Source organism: Photinus pyralis, unplaced genomic scaffold (genome assembly GCF_008802855.1).
Source record: "Photinus pyralis isolate 1611_PpyrPB1 unplaced genomic scaffold, Ppyr1.3 Ppyr1.4_LG7, whole genome shotgun sequence".
Lineage (NCBI taxonomy): Eukaryota > Metazoa > Arthropoda > Insecta > Coleoptera > Lampyridae > Photinus > Photinus pyralis.
This window is the reverse complement of record NW_022170738.1, coordinates 26,605,088-26,628,531: the sequence shown is the minus strand read 5'-3', so window position 1 is coordinate 26,628,531 and position 23,444 is coordinate 26,605,088. Positions and strand designations below refer to the sequence as shown.

Sequence of the window (23,444 nt, the reverse complement as noted above, 5' to 3'; positions counted from 1 at the left end):
TTAATAGATTGAGTCTGGAGTGACATTCTTTGTTTATGTGTTCTATGTGAATTTTCCATGTTAGTTTTCTGTCGAAATGCATGCCTAGGAATTTTATGGAATTTAGATAGGAAATAGGGTTATTATTTATAGAGAGAATAGGGTGATCATTTTGATGTTTTCTGGTTTTGCAGAAATGTATAGCGTTCGTTTTTGAGCTACTGAAGGTAAATCCAATTTGCTTGGCCCATTGTGTTACGTTTTCTATTGCACTTTGTAGTTTATTTTGTATAGTTTGCAGGTTTCTGTTTTTGGTATGTATTATTAGATCATCAGCAAATAGTGAGTATTGTACATTCGTTGGTATTTGTTCGGTTAGGTTGTTTATTGCTATTAAGAAGAGAGTAGGGCTTATGATTGATCCTTGCGGTATACCATTCTCCTGTATCTTCGTCTCTGATTTGCATCTATTGTGTCGTACTCTAAATGTCCTGTCCGATAGAAAGTTTTTTACGAAGTATAGTAGGTTTCCCTCAATTCCATAGTTTTTTAGTGTTAGTAATATATTATGTTTCCAAGTGGTGTCAAATGCTTTTTCAAGGTCGAAGGAAACTGCAATAAGATGCTGTTTATTGGCGAACGCTGTTTGAATATTTGAGGTTATGTTGACAAGATGATCACTGGTTGATCTGTTATTTCGGAATGCATTTTGATGATTAGATAGTAGGTTATTCTTTTCTAGAAACCATAGGAGTCTCTTGTTAATCATTTTTTCCAAAATCTTGCAAAGTATGCTTGCGAGTGCAATGGGCCTATAGTTTTCCGGGTTCGTCTTATCTTTGCTAGGTTTTAGTAATGGTATCAATATTACCTCTTTCCATTTGTTCGGGAATGTGTTGGTCATCCATATGTGGTTGTATATGTCTAGGAGGTGCAGGATAGCTTCTTTGGGTAGGTTTTTTATGAGTTCAGGAGGAATTTGGTCGGGACCTGGGCTAGTATTTTCTTTAGTGTGTTTGACGGCATATTTTATTTCGTTATAGGTAAACTGATCGTTTATTGGATCGTTGTTTGGTGTTATGGGTATTTCGACTTTTTCCGCTTTATTTTTGATGTCTAGGAATTCAGGGCTGTAATGTCTGCTTGAGGAATTACGCTCGAAACAATTTGCTAATTCATTACATATTTCTTGGTCTCCTGTTATATATATTTGGTTTTGTTTTAGTGTCGATGTCCCATATGATATATTGGTTCCTCTAATTTTCCTAATTTTATCCCACATTTCTTTTACAGGTGTGTTTATGTTTATATTTGATACGTATTGTTTCCAAGATGTTTCTTTTGCAAATTTTATGATTCTTCGTGCTTTAGCTCGTGTTCGTTTTAGGTTAATTAAATTATCCGTTGTTTTATTCTTCTTGAATTTGTATAGTGCTTTTTTATTTTCTTTTATTATGTCAGCGCATTGTTTGTTCCACCATGGGGTTGATTTGGCTCTAATTTTTGTGGATTTTAGTCCGAGTGCCACTGTTGCTGCTACGTGAATTTTTTTGGTGAAGTTATCAATTAGTGCATTGGCATCTGAATTTGTAGCTATTGGTTGATAGTTAGTTTTAAGATGAGCTTTGTAGATTTCCCAGTTTCCTTCTTTCAGGTTCCACTTTTTTACATTTTCATCGATAAATTGGTTTTGTACTATGTCGTTGATGTGGGTTAATTTTAGAGGGAAGTGGTCACTGCCAAATGTGTCAGGTAGTGCATCCCACACTAAGTCGGATGCAATGTTTTGGCTGCATATGGAGAGATCGATACAAGAAAATGTACCATTTCTTGCTGAGAAATGCGTGTGGGTACCATCATTCAGAATAATATCGTTGTCGAAACATTCTTCTACAATTTTTCCCTTTTGGTCAGTAAATTCTGATCCCCATATGATATTGTGGCTGTTTAGGTCCCCTACTATTATGTATGGGCGTGGTAATTGTTTTTTGATATTGTCGATGTCCTCCCTCTGTATAATTTGGTCAGGTGGTATGTAAATGTTGCATATTGTGATTTTGTCTGGTACTAGTATTTTTATAGCTGTGGCTTCTATATTTGTATTCAGTAGTAATTCCTCATAGTGATGGGCTTTTTTTATTAGTATTGCCACACCCCCACTGGCATGTTGTGCTTGCCTATCCTTACGATGACAGTTGTAGCCTCTATAATTTAATTGTTGAGATGGTTTTAGGTGGGTTTCTTGAAGGCATATGTAGTGAGCATTTGTATAGTATGTGAGTCTCTGTAGTTCAGCTAGGTGGGAGTAGAAGCCGTTGCAGTTCCATTGTATTATGGTGGTATTATAGGTATTCTGGTTCATTGTCTTTATCACTGAATTGGTCTTCTTCGTTAGTGGTTTGGCTAGAGTCGCTGAATAATTCAATTCCTGCTTCTGTGTCTAGTTGGCGTCTTATTTTCTTTGTAATTCGTGTGATTCTAGCTTTCATTGTTTTGCTTGTTAAATGCGGGTATAGTGCTTTTAGCATGTCTAGAAGAGAGTTCACGTTTTTGGTGTATTCTCTGGCGACACTGAGTTGTTGTTCATTGCCGTATACGTTTTCCAGAAAATCTTTTAGCTCATCATATGTCAGTATATATTTGCTCTGTTGTTTATCTATAATTTCTTTTAGTGGTTGTATTTGCTCCAGTATTTTTGTGTCTAGTGGTTGTGATTTTTGGCTGTGTTTAGTTTTCTTTGGTTTGTTTATTAATGCAATTGACGATGTGTCACTTAATGCTCCAGATGCGGGTCTTTTAAATACAGCTGATTGTTCTTTAACCATTGTCATTTGAGTGTGTTGAATAGGTTTTGGATTTTGTGATATTGGACTGTTTCGTATTTCAGTGTTTGTTATATTTATTTGTTTTCCATTTATGTCCTGTCTCGCAGTTTCTGTAGGGGTTATTTGATTGTTGGCGTTTGCATCGTCAATTATTAATCCACCACTTTTATGAACAGTGCAAATGGGGACCGGCGAACGGTTTTCGCAAAATTCGCGAATTTTCCGACGACGTGCAAAGTGTGTATAAAGGAAAGTGATACATTTTCGATAAGCCAATGTTGTGTTTTCTGATTTTTCTTTACGAGACGCAGGTAAACCGTTATTAACATTTGCAACTTACGAAAAACATTTTTTTATGATATTTGCATCAGAAACGCCATTTAAAGTACCCCTGAGTGTGCGAAAATAGGCAATTAAAGCACGCCGAGCTTTAAAGGTTGCTAAATAACGTTACTTCAAATGAAATATCGTATGAAACAGTCATCTGGGGCTGAAATGAAAAATCTTCTTAGGAGACTTTCTGTAAATGCAAAAGATTTCTTTGCCTTGTATCTTTTGCTTGAAGCTTTCACAAAGGCACATAATTTAGGGTATGCGGTCAAATATGTTCCATTTTTTTAATTGCAGTAATGTTCGAAGATTTAAATACCGTTGAAATTTCATTCATATATCATTGATAATCGCATTATCATTGACTTTGTTTTTATTTATCCATTGTCAACACTTTTCATATTCATATTCACTTTCATATTCTTTGTATTGGATTTTGTGGGTACCGACTTTTCTTTTGCTTCTGCAACAAACCACTGAATGGACTGCGTGTCGCTTTTTCAACCGAAGTTATTTTATTTATAAAAACTGATTTTTATAAAAAAACTTCAAGTGACATTTCAATGACAATAATGGAATTACGAATAAGCAGAAAGCAGAAATGTATTCCAGTATAACGTCGATAATTTTGACCAATTTTGTGAAAAGCGAAAACGCGATTTGCACTTCTCATAAAAGTGTGGCTTTTATATTTTCAATGAGCCCAAGATAATTAAAATCGGACAAGTGACAGCCCTGGTAACGCACTTGGGTAGAATAAGGATTCGAAATTTCTGAACTGAGAGCAGATACAACGCTGTTGGGTGGAGTTATCTTTCGGTAAATAACTTTTGGGTGATTTTATATTCAAAACCTTAGCCTAAGAAAAATTTACTTACAAAGCAGTTCACGTTTGGGTGATGGTTTGGAATAATTTTTTTATTGGAGCGCCAATCGCGGCCTTATTTTATCAAGAGGTTCATTTCTGTCATCTCATTCTGTTCCAAAAATTCTTTGCTGGACTCTTGTTATAAGACTAACAAAAATGCACAAAAAAACCAATATCTCAGATATGCGCTTTTGTGTCAAAAATTTGGTTGTACTCAAATTTATAACATGTGAATGTATTTATATGTATTTCCACGCGCGAACTGGCAAAAATTTTGCTGTACAGTGTATTATATTTTGGTTGAGACTGCAGTGTATCTCAGCTGTATTTAAAGATTTAAAGGATCGGTAAAAAACTGAAAAATCGCCAGGTTAGTACACCACGCTCGGGGATGGCGCCCATATGTCGCTGACCCCACATCATGTAGTCCCGTCCCTAAAGTTCCTAATTACACGGCCGTAGTAGGTACATGTACACTACGCGTCTTTTTGAAAGCAATCTTCTACGGACCCGCATTTGCTGGCAGCCAGTCAGCTAGTCTATCAATTGACCAAAGATTAAAAGCTACCTTTTTTACAAATAAGTTTCCAAAAATGCGCTAAAAAGGTCAAAACTAACTATTTTGGATATTTTTACGTAAAATCCAGTGGCGTAGTAACAAAATTTTTAACCCACCGTTTCTGAAATTTGACCCAAAGTTTGTATTTTTTTAATGCAACGCCATGTAAAAGAAGCAGTTTTTATCTTTTTTCTATCTTACATGGGTGGTAAGATATGATAATATCCAAAAAGTCCAAGTTTTCGTTTTCACCCTGTGTCTCAAAAACACACGTAGCTTTGATTGATTCTGTTGTGGTATTAAAAGTTTCACAAAAAAGTGGCAGTCTCCATCTTTAACAGCTGAGACACACTGCAGTCTCAACCAAAATTTCATATACCAATGTTGCAAAACGGCGTAAAATTAAGGTTTAATTTTTGGGTAAAATTTTGATTCAATCCCTGCCGCCCCAATATTTTTTTGAACCAACGACGCAAAATCGCATCAACTTGGCACTTGGCGCGTTAGCAATTTGCGGCTATGAACTGTTTTACTATTGAAGCGCAAAATGTCATGCCGAAGAGGCAACATATGGTGCATAATTTTTCACTTATAATTGCACAAGAGGTTTGTAGTTTACCGAGTAAATTTGGGTTGTTTAGGTAATGAAAATCTGGTGTAAAAATATTGTATCCCGTTTTGTATTTGCGTAAAAATCGAGGCAAAATTGTTTCTGAACTGTTGAAAGTGCGAAATTTCATATCATTTGAAGTTGGACCCTGCATAAGGAAGAAATTACATATTTATAAAATAGCACATTTAACCTGTAAACTTTAGGATGATCTAATGCAAAAATTTCACCTAATCCGAGACCTAATCACACATTTGTAGATTATTATGTGCACAAATTAGGGTTGAATCAAAAACGCTATCGCTTTTGTACAATGTACTGCACTAGAAAGTTGAAAAGTGAATTGCGTGAAATGTACGAGTGTAACGATTTGCTGCCCTGCTTTAAGTACAACTTTGCTTTTGACGTAATTGTGTAACAATTAAGACTTTAGTTAGGGGAAAGTGGAAACATATAATTCCGTTTGCTGAGAACTACCCTCGACTCGATTTTACTACGGCTACTAAAGACAAAGTATTAAAAACGTTAAGATCGAGCGCTCTCAAGTTCAAAAAAACTTGAGTGAATAAATGAATACTTCCTGCAATCACGTTAAATGCGAAACCGAAAATAATTTCTATAAATTGTCGTAATAAGCTGAAGATGAAATCATAAATAAGCTCGCATACGAACACTATTAAGGAGTTTAATTTAGATTGAAACAAAAGCAAACGTAGAGGAAAAGTTAAAATTTATTAACGGCACTTGGGTTTTATTAAAGTAGATTTATTTCGCAGAAAATCGTAAAACAAATTCAGCATCAATTCGAAGGAAACCTAAGAATATTCGCGGTTACACAACGAACCCTCGTCATATTAATTTGTAACATTCGCAAGGAAATGCAGCGGCGGCGAGTGGGCGGCGAGAAGGCATAAAGTTCCATTTAGTAATGCCAATCACCCTTTATTTATATACCACGCACTGCACATGGCCTCTCCTTGCCGGTTATAAAATTGTTTACGTCAACCTATTTTTACACCGAATATCCAAAAAGTGAACACATGGCGATTTTGGAAGCCAAAAACAATGAGCGTCAACGCAATTATCAGGGGGATAGAAACCCACTTGGTGAGATCGGTAAGTTGTTCTCGGAGGATTTCTTTAAAGTGACAAAAGCTGTTGCGTAAGGGTGACAATTAGTTAAGCGATTCATAAATTATGCTTACGAATGAAAATCGGGAACACGAATTTAAAGTTGCCCGCCTGGAAATTTTCGATAAGAAGCGTAATATCCAGGTGCTTTTGCAACTCCGTTTATAATTCAATTTTATTTGTATTGGTCGCAATTTCAACTTTGAAATGCGGCTGTATTCGCCCTCGCGACTTTTTCGACTTAATTTATACGAGTAGAGAATGGGGAACGATCAATTCCGTCACAATGTCAAATTTTAGTAGGTAATTTCGTATGAGAGACAAACGTTGCAAGTTGAAATTCAAAGTAACCAATAAAACATGGTCCATAAAGCACCGTCAAAGTGCTATCTATTCCAGTCCCATTTGCTTCTACAAAGTTGCAAACTGTTCAAAAGTTAGGCCGCCATGTAAGAGGCTAATATTTTGCGTTGTTTTGTTACATTTTCTTTGTCGGATGATTAAGTGAAAAAGTTTTCGATGCGAGATCCACTTGTAATATTTTCATTTTCTTAGGGGAACCATTCGCTTCATTTTTAAGTAATACCCAACAATAAAAAAACCACCACAATAAAAGCTGGTCGCATCGAGATAAAAAAAGTGTTGAAAAGGAGGTTCATAATATACAAATAGATGAATTAGATTGGGACTCCGCAACATTCTAGAATGTATATGCAGTGTTTCAACTTTACTCAAGTCGACACTATTTGAACTTTTAATTATTAAGCGCCAGAACAAAGCGATAGGGGAGTCGATGGTGTCCGTCTGTCCGTAAAAACCCCGTGCGGTCACGCCTCTCTGTCTGGCAAACGTTTGAAACCATTCGGTTTGATCTATATACCACATGTACTCTGCCGTTTTTTAAGATTCGCTTTAGGGGTTTATTGGAGAATGCAATGGTTAAATCACTTGAAATATTAACATTTAGTTATCCAGAACTTTTTTTAACGTAGCACCCTGTACGTATTTTCACATAATAACCGATATGAAATGCTAAATTTGTTTCTTTAACCAATTATTTAAACTAAATAGTCACAATTTACAAACTATTTCAAATCGTCGTAAATTACCATATATATTTGACAAAAAATTGCAAGCAGAAGGTTCCGTTTATTTAATACGCTCGCAGCTGGAAATTTTTCTTTTTGGATACGTATTTTGACTAGCAATATTGTGAAGAAAGAGATGAATTATATCATCCTTTTGTGTAATATTATCTGTTAATGAAATACTAAATATGTACTCGAAGTTTATAATTTCGTAATTCAAGGTACTTACGAGTTTATTATTGTCATTTGTTTCGTTTTGTATCAAAATGTCAAAGGGTAATTGCAAAAGGAGAGTTTTCATTGTTTAATTAACTAGTGCTTAAGGATAACAGTGTAAAACTTTTGCGTTCCTTTACGGTTTATTCCATCATTATTTATGAATATGAAAATAATCGGAATTCAACTTTAAACCATTTTTGCGCATTTGACACAAATAATTCGAAATAAGTGATCAATTCCACGACACCGTTTTAAGAAAACTGTACCACAGATACAAACCAACCAAACAGAAATATTATAAATATATATCTAAATATAATATTGGACACGAATTCATCAAATTCAATACTTACCCAAGTCAACAAGCTGAGAGCTAATCCACATCAAAAATACAAAGAAATGTAGAAGACCAACCAAAAGAAACATGGAGCAACAATTTGAGAAAATTAACAAAGAGAAAGGAAAAGACAACATAAATAGTTGAAACATTATAACAACAGCACAAAATTCTTCGACTATACTATGACTAAAGTAAAATTACTTTTTTTAATCGCAAATAGAGAAGTAAAACAAACTGCTTATTATCCTATCAAAACTCAATTTTCTATGGCTTTAAGGTTAAATACTTCACAAGATAAACAACTGCGGCAAAAAATTAATATTATAACTCACATCGCATAGCACTTTTATTACTAAAATACTACCTATATTATCAATCGGCTCTTATTTGAAATGAATGCTTAACACTTAATGGGAAACAGATAGGTCATATATTTCAATTAATTTTGGTATCGAAACCGACGATTTATTTGTATTGATCTAACTAACCACGTATTTTATTAAGACCCACTTTCACCACCTTCTACCCGTCCAAACCCAACAGCACGCTGTACAAACGGTCTCCTGTATATGCCGGTATTCACTTCTACAACTTGCTTCCAGAACACGTGAAATCATGCTCAACGGCCCAACAGTTCGGCAGAAAAACAAAAAATTGTTTAACAACAAATACTACACCATCAACGAATACGTTTATGATTGTAAAAGCCTGTGATATTTTAACTTTTTAGCGCATTTTTGAAAAAAAATACGCTATTATATTCGTTATGGCTGGCTGGCTGTCCGGCTGAGATCTCAGCAATTACAATTGCTAGAGACTTTAAATTTTCACTAAAAGCTTTCTGCTATCGTGTAGATGCGGAGGCTCTAGTCTATTTTGAGTTAGATTACTGGTGAGATCGAAACTTTGCTAATGAAATACTGATCTGCATTACCAAAAATGCGCTGTCATCATGCAGAATCGTTGGCAACTTGGATTACAGAGAAGATTGCAGGGACATGTTTATCCAACTAAGAGCACTAACTGTTCCTTCTATATATATTTTAAATTGCATCTTGTATGCCAGATCTCAATTGGAAAATTATTCCTTAAGATCTGACATACACTCCCACAACACACGTTCGTCCACAGAAATTTATGTGAAATACTGTAGGCTACACAAAACATATATGAGTTTTCAAAACACTTCTGTCATACTTTTTAATAAATTACCTGTAAAGTATAAGAAAATTATCAATCCTAAGTCTTAGGAAAATTCTTAAATGTGTATTAATTAAACATGCCTTTTATAGCGTAGCAGAATTTGAAAATTTAGAAGATTTAGATTTCAACAATATTGTGTGACTTCTGCAAATGTATATTTTTTTGTTACAAGTATGCAGGCAATATATATTATTATTATTATTATTATTATTACAAATGCTGATTTACAACTTGTTTATGTTGTTACGTGAATGTCTAATGTAAGAACCTGACATACCATCCATAATTTTAACTTATTTATGTTGTGTCACGTGAGTTTAATGTTTTTTTATGTATGCCGCGTCCTATATACTGTCGTATGCCAAAGGGAAAGAATTAAATTGAAAATTGAATTGAAATTGAATTCTGTTTAATTGACACTGAGATCCACACAACTGTGAATACTTGTGCAATCACTTGTATGGACATTATTTGTCTGTTAAATTTAACAGAAGGTTGAACAAGTACAAAAGTTTACGCCCTAAGGCTGTTAACTTTGGGACCTTTTCTATGCATTTATCGGTACTTCCTAAAAGGCCATAACTATGCCCGCTATGCTTTTCTTTTCTAGAAGCATCTATGGTTAAACTTTTAAGGAAATGTTTCCATAAAAAAGAAAGTTTGCGTCTTGACATTTGATTTTTACAATATGCGATATGTTTGCCTTTACTAGAAACATTGTGGTTAAAATTTCAAAAAAAAATGTCAATACATAAGAAAGTTGACAATGCGCAGTCTACGCAAGCGCATATTTTTCTTGATCCAAGTACCAGAACTATGAGCTACCGAATTCAAAAAAACCGAACTAAATACATTGAAAACTGTAGGAGCAGTTAAGACCTCGGACGAACGGACTGGAATAGCGCACCCACTTCGTTGGAAAATGCGCTACAAACTAACCCTCAACCACCGAATTTTCATATCTTACTGTGAAATTTATCTGACCATTTAATTCCATGGAAACAGATGTGTTCATAAGTCCTATCCCCCCCTTCGTTTGCACAGGCCATAACGAACTACATATTTAAAAAAAAACATTAAAGTGCTGTACTTTTTAGCGCATTTCCAAAATTAAAAAATGCCACTTTGTCCGTCCGTCCGTCCGCTCGTTCGTTGAGACGCTACTAGTTCTTTATCTTAAGAGCTATTGTTCTACTTTTTTCGCTATTTGGTTCGTTATGGTGTCGAGGTTTGCACCAAGGAAGGAATTTTTTATGAGTTTATTGCTAAAAAAGTTTATTAAAAAAAACCGTTTTTTACATTTTCCATAATTTGTCTGTCTGTCCCTCTATCTGTCCGTGTGAACGATAACTTTGTTTAGAAATGCCCGATCTCTTTGACATCTCTGTCAGTTTTGAACTGAATTGCATGAAATTCCATATGGTAATAGCTTTAGCCATATAATACGCAATACCAAAAGTTGAGTCGAATCGATTCAAAATTCACAGTGCCCTTTTCGCAACTCGACCATTTATAAACCAAATTGCAAACTTTTTTATTTATGGAAGAATTTAAACGAAATTTGATACATAGGCGCTTGGAATAAAGGAAAATCTAACATTAGTTCCAAAATTTAGATTTGCGCATGCGCAGTTCCAACTTTCTTATTTAGAAAAGCATTGAAATGAAATTCTTCTTATAAACAGAAATTGAAGTAGCACGTCAAAAATGGATTGCACATGTGCAACGCTATCTTTCATATTTGTGGTTGGATTTTTACGATTTTAACAGAAGTTGCATCTTACAAATGGGAAATGAATGAAAGTGGAAATGCGCTTTTTGTAAATCGTTTACGATTACTTTTTAACTTGTTTCTTCAAAGCCCGATATTGTCAATATTAGACGCAATATAACAGCGAAAAAAGTTTGAGAAAAATTTTAAGAATCCAATGCTAAGCCACCCTGTGTACAGGGTGGTTCAAATTCGGAGCCCACCATTGGGATCTCCGTAAAGGCGAGAGATACAGATCCTTCTAAAAAAACTCTGAAATTTTCGAAAAATCTTTAAAAATAATTATCCCCGAAAAACTTAAAAATTTCGTTTTCATTTTCTCCAGCTTAAAAGACCGGAAATGGAAGATTCCCGTTAGCACCTTCTATTGGCACTTTCTTATAATGCCATATTGGATTTTTACGGAATGAGATAAGAGCACCAAAAAAAATTCATTTGAATGCATCGCCATCATAGCCATGTTGTTTCAATAAGAATTAGAATTCCCATATAACACGCCAGATATAAAAGCTGCAGGCTACTCTACTTTCTTATTTTTGACGGTATGAGAGGACAAAGAAAAGAAAAATAATGACGTAGTCACACTCTATACTTTTACATAAATATACAAGAAACATTTCAAAATCAAATGTTTTACATTAATTTTTAAAAAAAAACAACTTCCGATCGTTTACGCGAGGGAAAATGAAAACGAAATTTGATATTTTCAGTTTTTCCATTATCTCTGTTATTTTCAAAGATTATTTCAAATGCATTTTTGTCACAAAAAGGAGCAACTTTGCCCTTATTTAGAAAGATCTTATCTCTTACCGCTACGGAGATCTCAATCTCAATCGTGAGCAACGAATTGGAATCATTCTGTACAGAAAAACGCGTTTAGAACATGAGCGATGGCTAAAATAATTATACAACTCAGAGGAAATGATGACAGTGAAAGGAAAACGCATACAACAATTATTTAGAGGGGTTGTAAAGATTGAAAGATAAAATATAAAGGACATTGCAAACACTAGCAAATATCGCACTCCTTTAAAAAAATCAAGATGGAACACCAGTAGACGGACACGGAATGATGTAGCACGAAGAGAAGGATGAGCTAATACAAAAAAATATACCCGAGTAGGCAAATATTATATAATGAGTGTCCTATATTGGTTGCGACTTCAATGTATCTCAGCTGATTTTAAAGATAGAGACGGTTTTCGCGCCCTGTGCCACTTTTTTGTGACTTTTAATTCCACAAGCAGAATTAATTTACAGTACGTTTGTTTCTGATACAGGGTGAAAACGAAAAATTTGACTTTTGGGATGTTATAGCCATATAAGATATGAAAAAGTTAAATACTGCCTGTTAAGAAATTTTTACGTAAAAACCAGTGACGTAGGGTAAAAAATTTTTGGAGCACCGTTTCTGAGATTTTACCTCGGATTTGACCCAAAGAAGGTATTTTTTAAACGCAACACCCTGTATAACTTAACGTCAATTTTTTTGCATTCTTTTTCCCGATTACATTGATATATCACAACCTGTTTCTTTTTAATTTTAGCCATAAAAATCAATAAAAACTTTATTTTTATTTTTACTAAGCCCTAAAATAACAAACTTTGTTCTAGGCAGAGGCACTCTCCGTGAAGTAATAAATAAGTAATTAATATTCATTTCTAAATCCCATAAATAAAGATAAAGAAACATTTAATGCTCCACTAGTTGAATGGTTTGGTAACAACTTTTCTTTTCAAAAAAATTAGTTTGCGAAACAAGTTTTGCAGTAAAAACTCTAAGGAAATTTTAAATAAGCATCCAAAACTGCAAAACATTGCCCATTTAACCAATTCTCTATCTTTAATAATAACAAAGTTACCCATGCAATCCCACGTGATCTGGGACACACTGTATAGCGTGTATTTTGAATTTTGAGCACAGTTTATAATTGATTTGTACCGACTTGGAGTAGTATATTAACATTTACTGCGGCTAGCTTACCTTAAAAAACAGAAATAGTGTATTTTTCATACATATAACGGCAACACTTAGAGTAAGTTTTAATGTGGGCTATTTATAAAAAATGTAAATATTTATTCCAGTTGACTCGCACAAAATTCTTCCAAAATAAGAAAGTTGTAATGCGGCTGAACAGAGGGGTCTTTGTAACTGAGTGCTAACGTCTCCAACTCTAGGAAGGAATTCAGGCATAAGCTGTACTTTAATGAAAAATTCGCCGAAAATCAATGTTTGAAACAACAACCTAACATAGTTTCACTATAATTCGGAAACGTGTGGAAGTGTGGGGCAGTTTACGGAACGGCTATTCTATTTGTCTATGATTTGCATATTCTTGCATACTGATTGATGAAAAATACAGCTCAATAGTCTGTATTATCATTACTTTTTACAGATCACTATCAACGTTCCAAATGAGCCTAATGATCAATTCAGAAATTACGGACGCATTAGAAAAAATAAATCGTAAATTAATTAATGCTAGATAGCAGATACACGGCTCGCTTAATTCTCACACTAATTATGCTCTCATATGTAGGTATCGTGTGGTTTTTTCAAACACGCCCCTATCCTATCATGCATTGAATTAAATTTAGGTCAAAATTTACACAACGTATATTTCGTTTCAATGATGTCAACGATTCCCTCAAACAACCACATATAATTGTGGTGATACCCCTGTTAGAAGGTTTTCGCAATTCTGAAACCTACAACGAAAAAGTTCTTTTTTCAGTGGCAATTTCAATGTAAAATTAATCATAGATTTTTAATTAAACAAATCATAGACAGGATTTGCACAGTAATCCGACATTCTTTTCCATGTAAAACCATTCAATTTAACCAATCCTTCACAGGTATACAATATTAAATGGGAAAAGATTGCCTTTCAGTTGTTATTGGATTTTGAATGCAGATGTGTTGCAACAAAAAACGAAAGAAAAATCACGGTCGACTAATTTGTTTTTACGATTTAATATGCCGTTCCTGTATCGTATCGATTTCAGCAGATTTTAGTTCCTTCCTAAAGACTGTTACATATTTATTCAGATTTAATTAAAAATTTTTTCAGACAAACGTAGCCGATTAATTAAAATTGAAATAGATATTTTTATGTCGGAGTAGGCAATTTTGACTGAATGGTCACGATCGAAATGAATAAATTAATATTCGTGACGTCGGTTTGCTCAGATTAAAATTTCTGAGCGGCCATTTATAAATTTCGAAGTTCGTACGTAAAAGAAGTATAATTCCTGCTGTTCTTAACGCTTGAACATTATTCCGTTTCGTTGGTTGCAAGAACGCGAGGTTCTTCCGTTTCCGCGACGCGCCAAGTCAGATCTTTCTCATGTGTTTTCCGATTTAAAAGATAGCGATTTCTTGTGTTCATTCTTTCTATTGAGAGGCATTATCTTCAAAGGTAAATTTCTTATGTAAATTACGCAAGTTTTATACATGCCTGCACCTTGTAATTAAGGCTCTATAGACTCGTGAGAAACCGGACGAGTTTTTGATATTATAAATTAATTTTAGCGTGTTGTATGTATTAATCTTAGGTCTTTTGACCTTTACAGCTAATGCTTCACTTACTGGAATATCCAAATAATGCTCTAAACGACATGAACTGCACTTTTCCATTAGCGGTTGACACCTGAAGCACCCATTTTGGGTTCTTTTCATAAAAGCGGTATATGTAGTTGCATTCCACGATATCTGTATTGACGACCGAGAAAAATAAAATGTGAGTGGTTTTTAGCGCATTTCCACAAAAATTTTAAAAAAATACGCTATTGTGGCCACTTTGTCCGTCCGTCCGTCCGCTCGTTCGTTGAGACGCTACTAGTTCTTTATCTTAAGAGCTATTGTTCTACATTTTTCGCTATTTGGTTCGTTGTGGTCTCGAGGCTTGCACCAAAGAAGGAATTTTTTCTGCGTTTATTGCTAAAATTGCTAAAAAAAGCGTTTTTTTTCATGTTCCATAATTTTACACTTTTGCCGTTTATTAACGATCCTAGATCGTTTATAATTTTGTAATGCTGTCTGTCGTCTGTCTGTTGGTCTGTCCGTCTGTTCCTTTGTCTGTCTGTCCCTCTATCTGTCCGTGTGAACGATAACTTTGTTTAGAAATGTCCGATCGCTTTTACATCTCGGTTAGTTATGAACTAAATTGCATGAAATTCAACATGGGCATACCTTTAGCCATATAATATACAATGCCAAACGTTGAGTCGAATCGATTCAAAATTCACAGTGCCCTTTTCGCATCTCGACCATTTATAAACAGAATTGCAAACTTTTTTATTTATAAAATTTTGTATTTGAATGAAATTTGATACATAGGCACTTTGAATAAATGAAAATCTAACGCCAGTTTAAAATTTTGTTTTTGCGCATGCGCAGTGCCAACTTTTTTTATGAATTTAAACGAAATTTGGTGCATAGGCGTTGGAATAAAGGAAAATCAAACGCCAGTTTCAAAGTTTGGTTTTGCGCATGCGCAGTGCCAACTTTTTTTATGAATTTAAACGAAATTTGGTGCATAGGCGCTTGGAATAAAGGAAAATCAAACGCCAGTTTCAAAGTTTGGTTTTGCGCATGCGCAGTGCCAACTTTTTTTATTTATGGAAGCATTTAAATGAAATTTGATACATCGCCACTTGGAACAAAGGAAAATCTAACGTTTATAGTTATAGTTGCATCTTACAAATGGGAAATGAATGTAAGTGAAAATGCGTTTTTTGTAAATCATTTACGATTACTTTTTTAACTTGTTTCAGCTGCGAACAGTAGCTATTATGAACACTGTCTAGTCGTAAACTAATCTTTACTAGAAAGTAGAAAGTGACGTTGATAACTAATGTAAAGTTATAGTACCGATGGATACTATCTAGTATCTCCAAACAATTTATTTTAACGCCACCAAAATTGCGATTAGCAGAATGATTCATTGATCCCCCCCCATACGTCGCCAGTAATCTACAATTAAAGCCTTACCCTCATTATATTCATATGAAAATCACGTATGTAGGTAATAAATAATGTTTCATTTCATTTACATGATACGGAATTAACACTTCAGCGCTAACAAGGAGCAGCATACGAACATTGAGGAGGGCGGAGTGGAAGGCACTCAGGATACTGAAGAAAACAGCAACCTCACAAGAAAGCAGAGAAGAGGGAAAAACGATTACCAGGAGACTGAAGATGAGGCAGATGAGATACTGGACATACCAACAAGAGGAACAAAGACCATATCATACGGGCTGCTAAGATTCTGTGTGCCTCGGAATGGAAGGTACGCCGACCCTGCCACACATGGAGCACCACCATAAACCAAACGGTAGAGGTCTCGGGGATTACCATGGGAAGATAAGAACAAAGACACACATCAAGGAAGAAAGAAAGCAGAAGAATACTGGAGGTGGAGGAAGAAGCCAAGGGGAGGAGGAAAAGGGGACAGAAAGTAACGCAGGAGGAGGACAACAATAAAAAGGGCCTAACAAGAGGGAAAACAGGGAAGGGAACGAGACCAAAGGATAGGAACATCGGAAGCCAATGAACGCCCGGAGAAGAAGCTATCACTAGAAAACAGAGTTCCCTCTAAGGCAGAATACCAGTGGCGAAGCTGTGGCCGTACCCGTTCGGGTCGGATAACACCCAGTTAGCCGCCCCCCCCACAACCCCCCCAATCCACAAAATCCACCACAGTGTTTGGCATATGTCGCGGCCCAGCGCGATGGCAACAAAGTAGTGGAGAAACGTCCTTGATAGTGTCTACCAGGGACCCATCCTCACGACAGTTGACTAAATCCTGGGAGAGGCGGCGACGCCAGGCATATGTCAAAGTTTCAAGTTTCAATGTTTCATTTACATGAAAATATACCTACTTAGGTGCATCAATACTCTATGGTAATTGCTCACTTGTTACTAACTTTTCTACTTGCGTATGCCAGAGACGAACAACAGTTCGACTGCTAAACCGGGCTGAAAAAGGTGTTCGGTAAATAACAAAATTAATATTTACATTTTAACAAACAAAAGCCTAGTAGACTGAAAAGTTTCTTTATGAAATCGCACCATTGAAAATGGATAGAACATACACATGCAGTAACGAATAAATTCATTTCAAGCGGTAAGTGGGGTAATTTTGTTCCCCTTATTGGTGTTCATAAGTTTGCTTATTCAAGGTGTGTTAACTTGATTGGGCGACCTAGTCGGACTTTTGTTGAATTGTTGGTACAATTGAACCTAGCGTTCACTGTTTGTCATTTTTTATTATTATTTACTAGTCCTATACCTACATAGATTTACAAATTTATCAATATTTATATTATATACGGCAGCAGATTAGCAAGCGAGCTGGTGGCGCCTACATTTATTTCTTTTGTCTTAAGTTGACTCTAAGATTGTAGTAGGTTTTGGGCAACATGGAACCCTTCTCCACTGAGCTTGTGGCAAGGATGGGTCAACGTCGAAGGAAATCGGGCAGGAGCGGCAATAGATAATAATAATAATAATAATAATAATGACATTTATTGAGCACACACCATACAAAGAACAGATATTATACATTACATTACATAACGATTTATTTGCGTGTTTTCTTCTTGGGCTATTAGCCAAGTTGGCGTTGCAAAACAAAAGTTAAATCTTTCGAACATGTCCACCAGACTATTATTTTAAAATGTATTAAATAATTGAGAAATTAATGAAGAACAATAATTAATAACAAACATCGCAATCAGTTCTTTTCAAAACCACATAATGTTTTCAAAAGAAATTCGTGATGTCATGAATTATTGTTCTTCATTCAACAAATTTTAAAACAATAGCGTTTATTTTCAAAACTCGATAACCCGGAAACGATTGAATTTTGCTTAAAATTAAAAAACGTTTTTGGATATATTATACAGTTGTAAAGCGATGGGGAATTTTTTTTAAATATTGATTTATGAAAAAAATTTATTCTTCATGATATTTTTTGCGTGCTTTGAAAGTACCAATAATGTTTCGATAATCTAAAATTTATTTATAGAAATCTGGAAAAATAGTAAAATTAATTTTTTTATTGAAAGTTATTCTACATTATAATCAAGATAACGTATTGCTATCAAACCACAAACAATCGAAACGTTAGTGCTACTTTCAAAGCAAGCAAAAAATATCATGAAGAATAAATTTTTTTCATAAATCAATATTTTTAAAAAAATTCCCTCTTGTATGTCTTACCACTGTATATTTTCCCAGTAATCAACTGTTTCCAGCCTTATCAGCGACCCTGTACTAAGAAAAGCATACCGTGTGCTGTCACGTTGCGTGGTCTTTTGTGTTACACAGAAAGAACCTACATCAACTTGTTCAATGTTTCGTTTTGAAGATTTACTTGTGCGCGATGCGATCCCCATGTTACACAACAGACAGCGCGCATCCTGACAGCACACGGCATACTAGATTTCATAAGTTCTTTAAATATTGACTAATGAATTTCTTATTTTTTGTATATGAACCATAAATGATTCAATTAAAGCACAACGAAGGATCATTGTTCACTCCCAAACTGCTGCATCGTGAAGCATCAGTTATAAATTGTAAACAGGGATATCTTAGTTTTTAGCGTCTCTCTAAACATAAATGCTTATGGTATAATTACATTTAATTGGTCTCTCAAAAACTGTTCAACATATCGAAAAATTGTCCCTTACGGAAAGCGTAGGGAGTGTTGCAGCTCATAAGAACCACTTCATTTTTTCCAAAAATAACGGAACTAATGCTTTAGAGTTGATCAGACCCAGGCATGATTTAAACTTGTTCTGTTCGGCAGTTATTGTTGAAACTATGGATGTTGGGTTCTGGATTCATGTTCGGTGAAAAAATGTAGAAATTTTCCGGAACCTCTAACATGAGTAAATTTCAATAGACCGATCATACATAATATACAAAATCTAATCAAAAAATAATAAATTTTAATGTTGTGGACAAGGTGGCAAGCTGATATGTGAGGAATTGTGGCTGATCTCGATATAACGTGAGGAGGAGATTGGGGTTGATTATAGATTCGTAGAGATCTTTCATAATGAAAGATAGAACCATTTTTAACCCACACCCTACACAAACGAAACAAGGTAGGTGTGTGAACAATGACAATTAATTTGGTACAATCAAATGCACTGAAGAGCTAATTATTCCCGTTTTGCGTCACACTAAAAATATGTGTAAATCTTGAGAAGAAAGTGTTTTTCAACTTTGCACTTTCGAGTTGTACAAATAAGAAGAACATAATAAGAAAATAAGTTATTTAAAGCCATTGGCGCGATCAACTTCACGTAGGCGTGAATTTTTACAAAAATGATTTGCTTCTCATTTAGAAATTGGGCGTGGCATCAGTAGAAAAACCGACACTAGACGCAAAATCTTAGATTTTAGGACAAGGTCGTGATCTTAGCGAGGAGGATTTCCCGGGTGCGTAACTACGGAGTGGCCTTGTTTTGTGGTGCAAGATCGTAGCCTTGGTGAGGAGAATTCCTCGGTTACAAAACTAAGAATGACCTTGTTTTATTGTGCAAGATCTTGCTTTGGGATTACACCGGCGAACAAGTCGTAGCCTTGGTGAAGAGATTTACAGTCACCATAAATACTATAGAAAATAGTTAAGATGCCAAAAGAGCACTTTTGGATTCGGAAACTAGGGAGAGGGGGAGTGAAATTGCACTCCGAGGGTCGTTAAGTAAAATCGCGAGTTCAAAAATTCGTAGCAAGCGGTTTACTATACAGTCCTTAAGATATACCAATACCACATTTATGTGCAAAACGTCAAAATGCAAAGCATACTTAAAAGTTATACGAAAAAAAAATTACTATAGTTAACATTTCCTTGCGATAGCCTCGTCTTAGATACTTACAATAAACTCTGTATATGCGTCATATCTAGGTTATCTCTCTTTAATACCCGCAAATTGGAAGCGACAGAAAATTAAGATAGGTTGAGTCGCATGTCGGATAACATTTAGCGTTTGTCAGATGTCACTCATAAACCTAACCCAAAAATCAATAAAGGTTGACACTTCAATGTTGCAGCTCCCAATTAACCCGGAATAATCGCCATTTTCATTGTTTTGTTGCCTCGAATAGATTTTGTTTTGTTTTTAATTCATCAAGACTACTTCATTAAAAAATAAAAACCGTTGATATAACCCCAGAACAAAAAACTTGGAAGGGAAACGTAAATGGGAACAACTGAGTACAAATATAATTATTTTGGAGAACATTCAATAGATGGCGTATAGTTAGCGTGCATTAAATCTAGTGACTTTAGTACGTGTCGCCATTATGACAGTTGAAATTTGAATTTTGATTGACGGCTTATTGTGCTTTAAGTATAATTACTATTCATTATTACAATGAATTATGCATATACAAATCAAAAACGTAAATGTTGTGTGACAAATTGTGAAGACGTTTCCCAAAAATGGAGCCCGAAGTTTTTATAGAATTGGTTTAGAATATAATGTGGAAGAAATTTACACAAAACTTTTTGGTTTGTGAACGTCATTTTTCTGGTTGCGCTTTAGAACCTGGAACACGAAGAGGTTTAAAGCGTGTGGCAGTTCGCACATTATCTTTAGCAGTTAACACTAATTGAATTGTAATAAATTGGTACATATTTTGTTTTTAGAACGATCTTGAGAGCATCATAAAGTAGAGTTCCATGAAGTTGATCTTGTATCTTGTATATCCATATTAAATTCAATATAACTCCTTGATTGGATTAATTGGAGTTGTTACTTATAAAACAAGTGGTCTGTACTCTTTGAAGCCCCTGACTGCTGAGGTGCATCGGCATTAAACTGAATTTATCTGGATCCCTAACAAACAAAATTGGACTTCACTGGCTGGATTCATTTACCTTTTAGGTTTCAGCTAGTCAAATCCAATGTTATTGTTACAGATCCGGAGAAATGCAGTATAATGCGAACGTAGCTTACATTTTAATATTTAAATTTGGCGCCATTCACGCAAAAGCTGCTGAGAACATACACGAGATGGCGCGTCATTTTTACATTACATTAGAGTTTCCATTCTAAGTTTGTTGTTCTATGGATATAACTGGTATCATATTTTCAATCTTGCTATGATAGGTCATTTGAAAAGAGAATTAAAAAATCTATCAAGTAATCTAAAAATCCAATATGACTTTAGGAAGTTGGCAAATGTTCCTCAAAAGTAGCCATCTTGATTTTTTTTACATCAATTCTAAATTAAGCGTATCAAAGACTAACTTTTATATAAAACTTTTTTTTATATCTCTTATACTTTCGAAGACATTCAAGGAAATGACCAATTTAAGTTTTTTTGATTTTACGTCGAACCTATTCGACATTTTGAATTTCCACAAGGAAATTTTAAATAAGCATTCAAAACTGCAAAACATTGTCCATTTAACCAATTCTCTATATCTTTAATAATAAGAAAGTTACCCGTGCAATCCCACGTATACTTTTATTCCTCTTTGGGTAAATATTTTATACAGGGTTTAGAAATGCACCATAGGGTTCAATACTCATGTCTCATTCATTATTTTTCAATTGGGGAAACCGGAAAATTGCGTACAAATCGAATTTTCAAGTTTCAATAATTTCCCGACACAAGTGACTTTTACTAAAATGCTAACTTCTCCGATTTTCCACAATAAAAAAATAGAAATGGGCACATGAATAGACGTAGAATTTTACAATTAACAAAAAATATACTTACAACTTCCCTGTAAATAATTAGGAGAGAAATGTTTCAATATAAAGAAATTACCATTGAAATACCTATGGTGCGTAAACTAATTCTACACCCTGTATGTAGCTGTATTGCGTGGGCTGTTTTTTTGAGAGATTCGCCGCAATTTAAATCCGGCCCTTCCTTTGGAAAATTACATAAAAAAAAAATACGGTACATGTGAGAGCAGGAAAATGGAAATTATGAATACTTAATGAAATTTCGCCATTCATTTGCAATATAATTGAATGTTTACTACATTTTCAAGTTCAAGGATAACAAGCTTGCATTTAACCTCAATATAAATGCATACCTACCTACCCACCAAAGAATTCAGCTTACATAACACTGAATGTTAAATTACTTCCGATGCACCTAACACTAGTTTATAAAACGGGTACGTCGATCCGCCGCTATAAATTTATTCATTGTCACCCATTCTCTTTAATATTGCACATTACCGGACGGTTAATGGATTTACATTTTTGCGGAAAGAGTCGAACGTGAAGTACGAGTTGAAACACAGCAATAAAACATAATGTATGTACACTCTGATTTAATATTTCAAGCCTGCATGTATGTATAATTTACGACGTAATAGAAAAGCTTCCATTATGGGAAATAAAATAATTTCGCTTTCCGAGGAAACTCTGTATAGGTAGGTGGAAAAAGATTCGATGAAGAGCTCAAGAAAATAAATACACTTACGCATAATGTATACCCGAACTCGAAGGAAACAAGTTTTAAATCCAAAGTAACTTGTTTATTTTACATGTAATGGAATAAAATTTTCCTCTTAGGATTTACGACGTATTATTACGTGAAATGTACGGAAGCTAAAAGTTTATATTGCTCACATGATAAAATTTGTTACGAACGTCCCCAACTAAAATGTTTAGTATAAATGAAGCAGACGTGTAAACTGAATGAGACAGAAGTGCATTCTATATACTTGGTTTAACCATTCTTTGAATTCAAAGCGGCTCCATTTTTATTTCCCATTGAAAATAAGGAAATGAAAGCTTGAAATAGGTTTTCTGTTCTATACCGATGTTGTGCATGGCACGGGGAGTAAAACACGGGCAAGGGAAACGGCGATATATTTATTGTACACGAATGGGGACTGCAATATATCTATCTGCACGTGCAATACATTGTTCGCGTCTTCAGTCACGATTTTTAATCACTTCACATGCAAGCTTTCGTTTTCAGTTTGCGTAACAAATGAGGAGGATGAAGTGAAAAAAAAACCTGTTGCGATTCTAATGCGCGCGGTTAACTTAGTATACACATTCCGAAAACGGAAGCAAATATTTGTTCCGAAGATAATCATAACTGTATCTCAGTCTGCCAAGCTGTATCAATTAATTTAAGCAAACACAGGTGGTGTGTACGCATTAAGAATGTCACTAGCACTACGTAACGTAGATACGAACTTACCACAAAACATACTACGGGCCTGTAATAGTAGTATCTCAAGAGACCGCTTACCTGTAACAAAAAAGAGATAATTGTTAATCGTATGCCAGATCGAACACAAACAGGGGTAATTTAACAAACACTAAGAGATTTCTCGTGCATAATTTCAAAAGACGACAGTTACAATTTACAAACTAAATATCAAACACACACATTCTGGTTCTGCCCAAAGCCCAAACCAGAACAAAACAAAGTGCCAAAAAAAGTTCGATGCCGTTGTGGCATTTTTTTTTCAAAATCCGTTTAAGTACATACAGAGGGATACAAATTTTACTCTTTA

General features: G+C 34.8%; 1 protein-coding gene across 7 annotated transcripts in view; it reads right to left on the bottom strand.

Moving 5' to 3' along the window:
- LOC116176819 (polypyrimidine tract-binding protein 1) overlaps positions 1-23,444 on the bottom strand; it is a 280,865-nt gene that overhangs the window by 96,237 nt on the left and 161,184 nt on the right. For 2 of the 7 annotated variants that reach the window (XM_031495609.1, XM_031495606.1), the window contains exon 2: positions 23,126-23,176. The exons of the other annotated variants lie outside the window; for them this stretch is intronic. In XM_031495609.1, the coding sequence (XP_031351469.1) occupies positions 23,126-23,176 (51 nt within the window). The remainder of the gene's footprint in view (positions 1-23,125; positions 23,177-23,444) is intronic. 7 annotated transcript variants of the gene reach the window in all.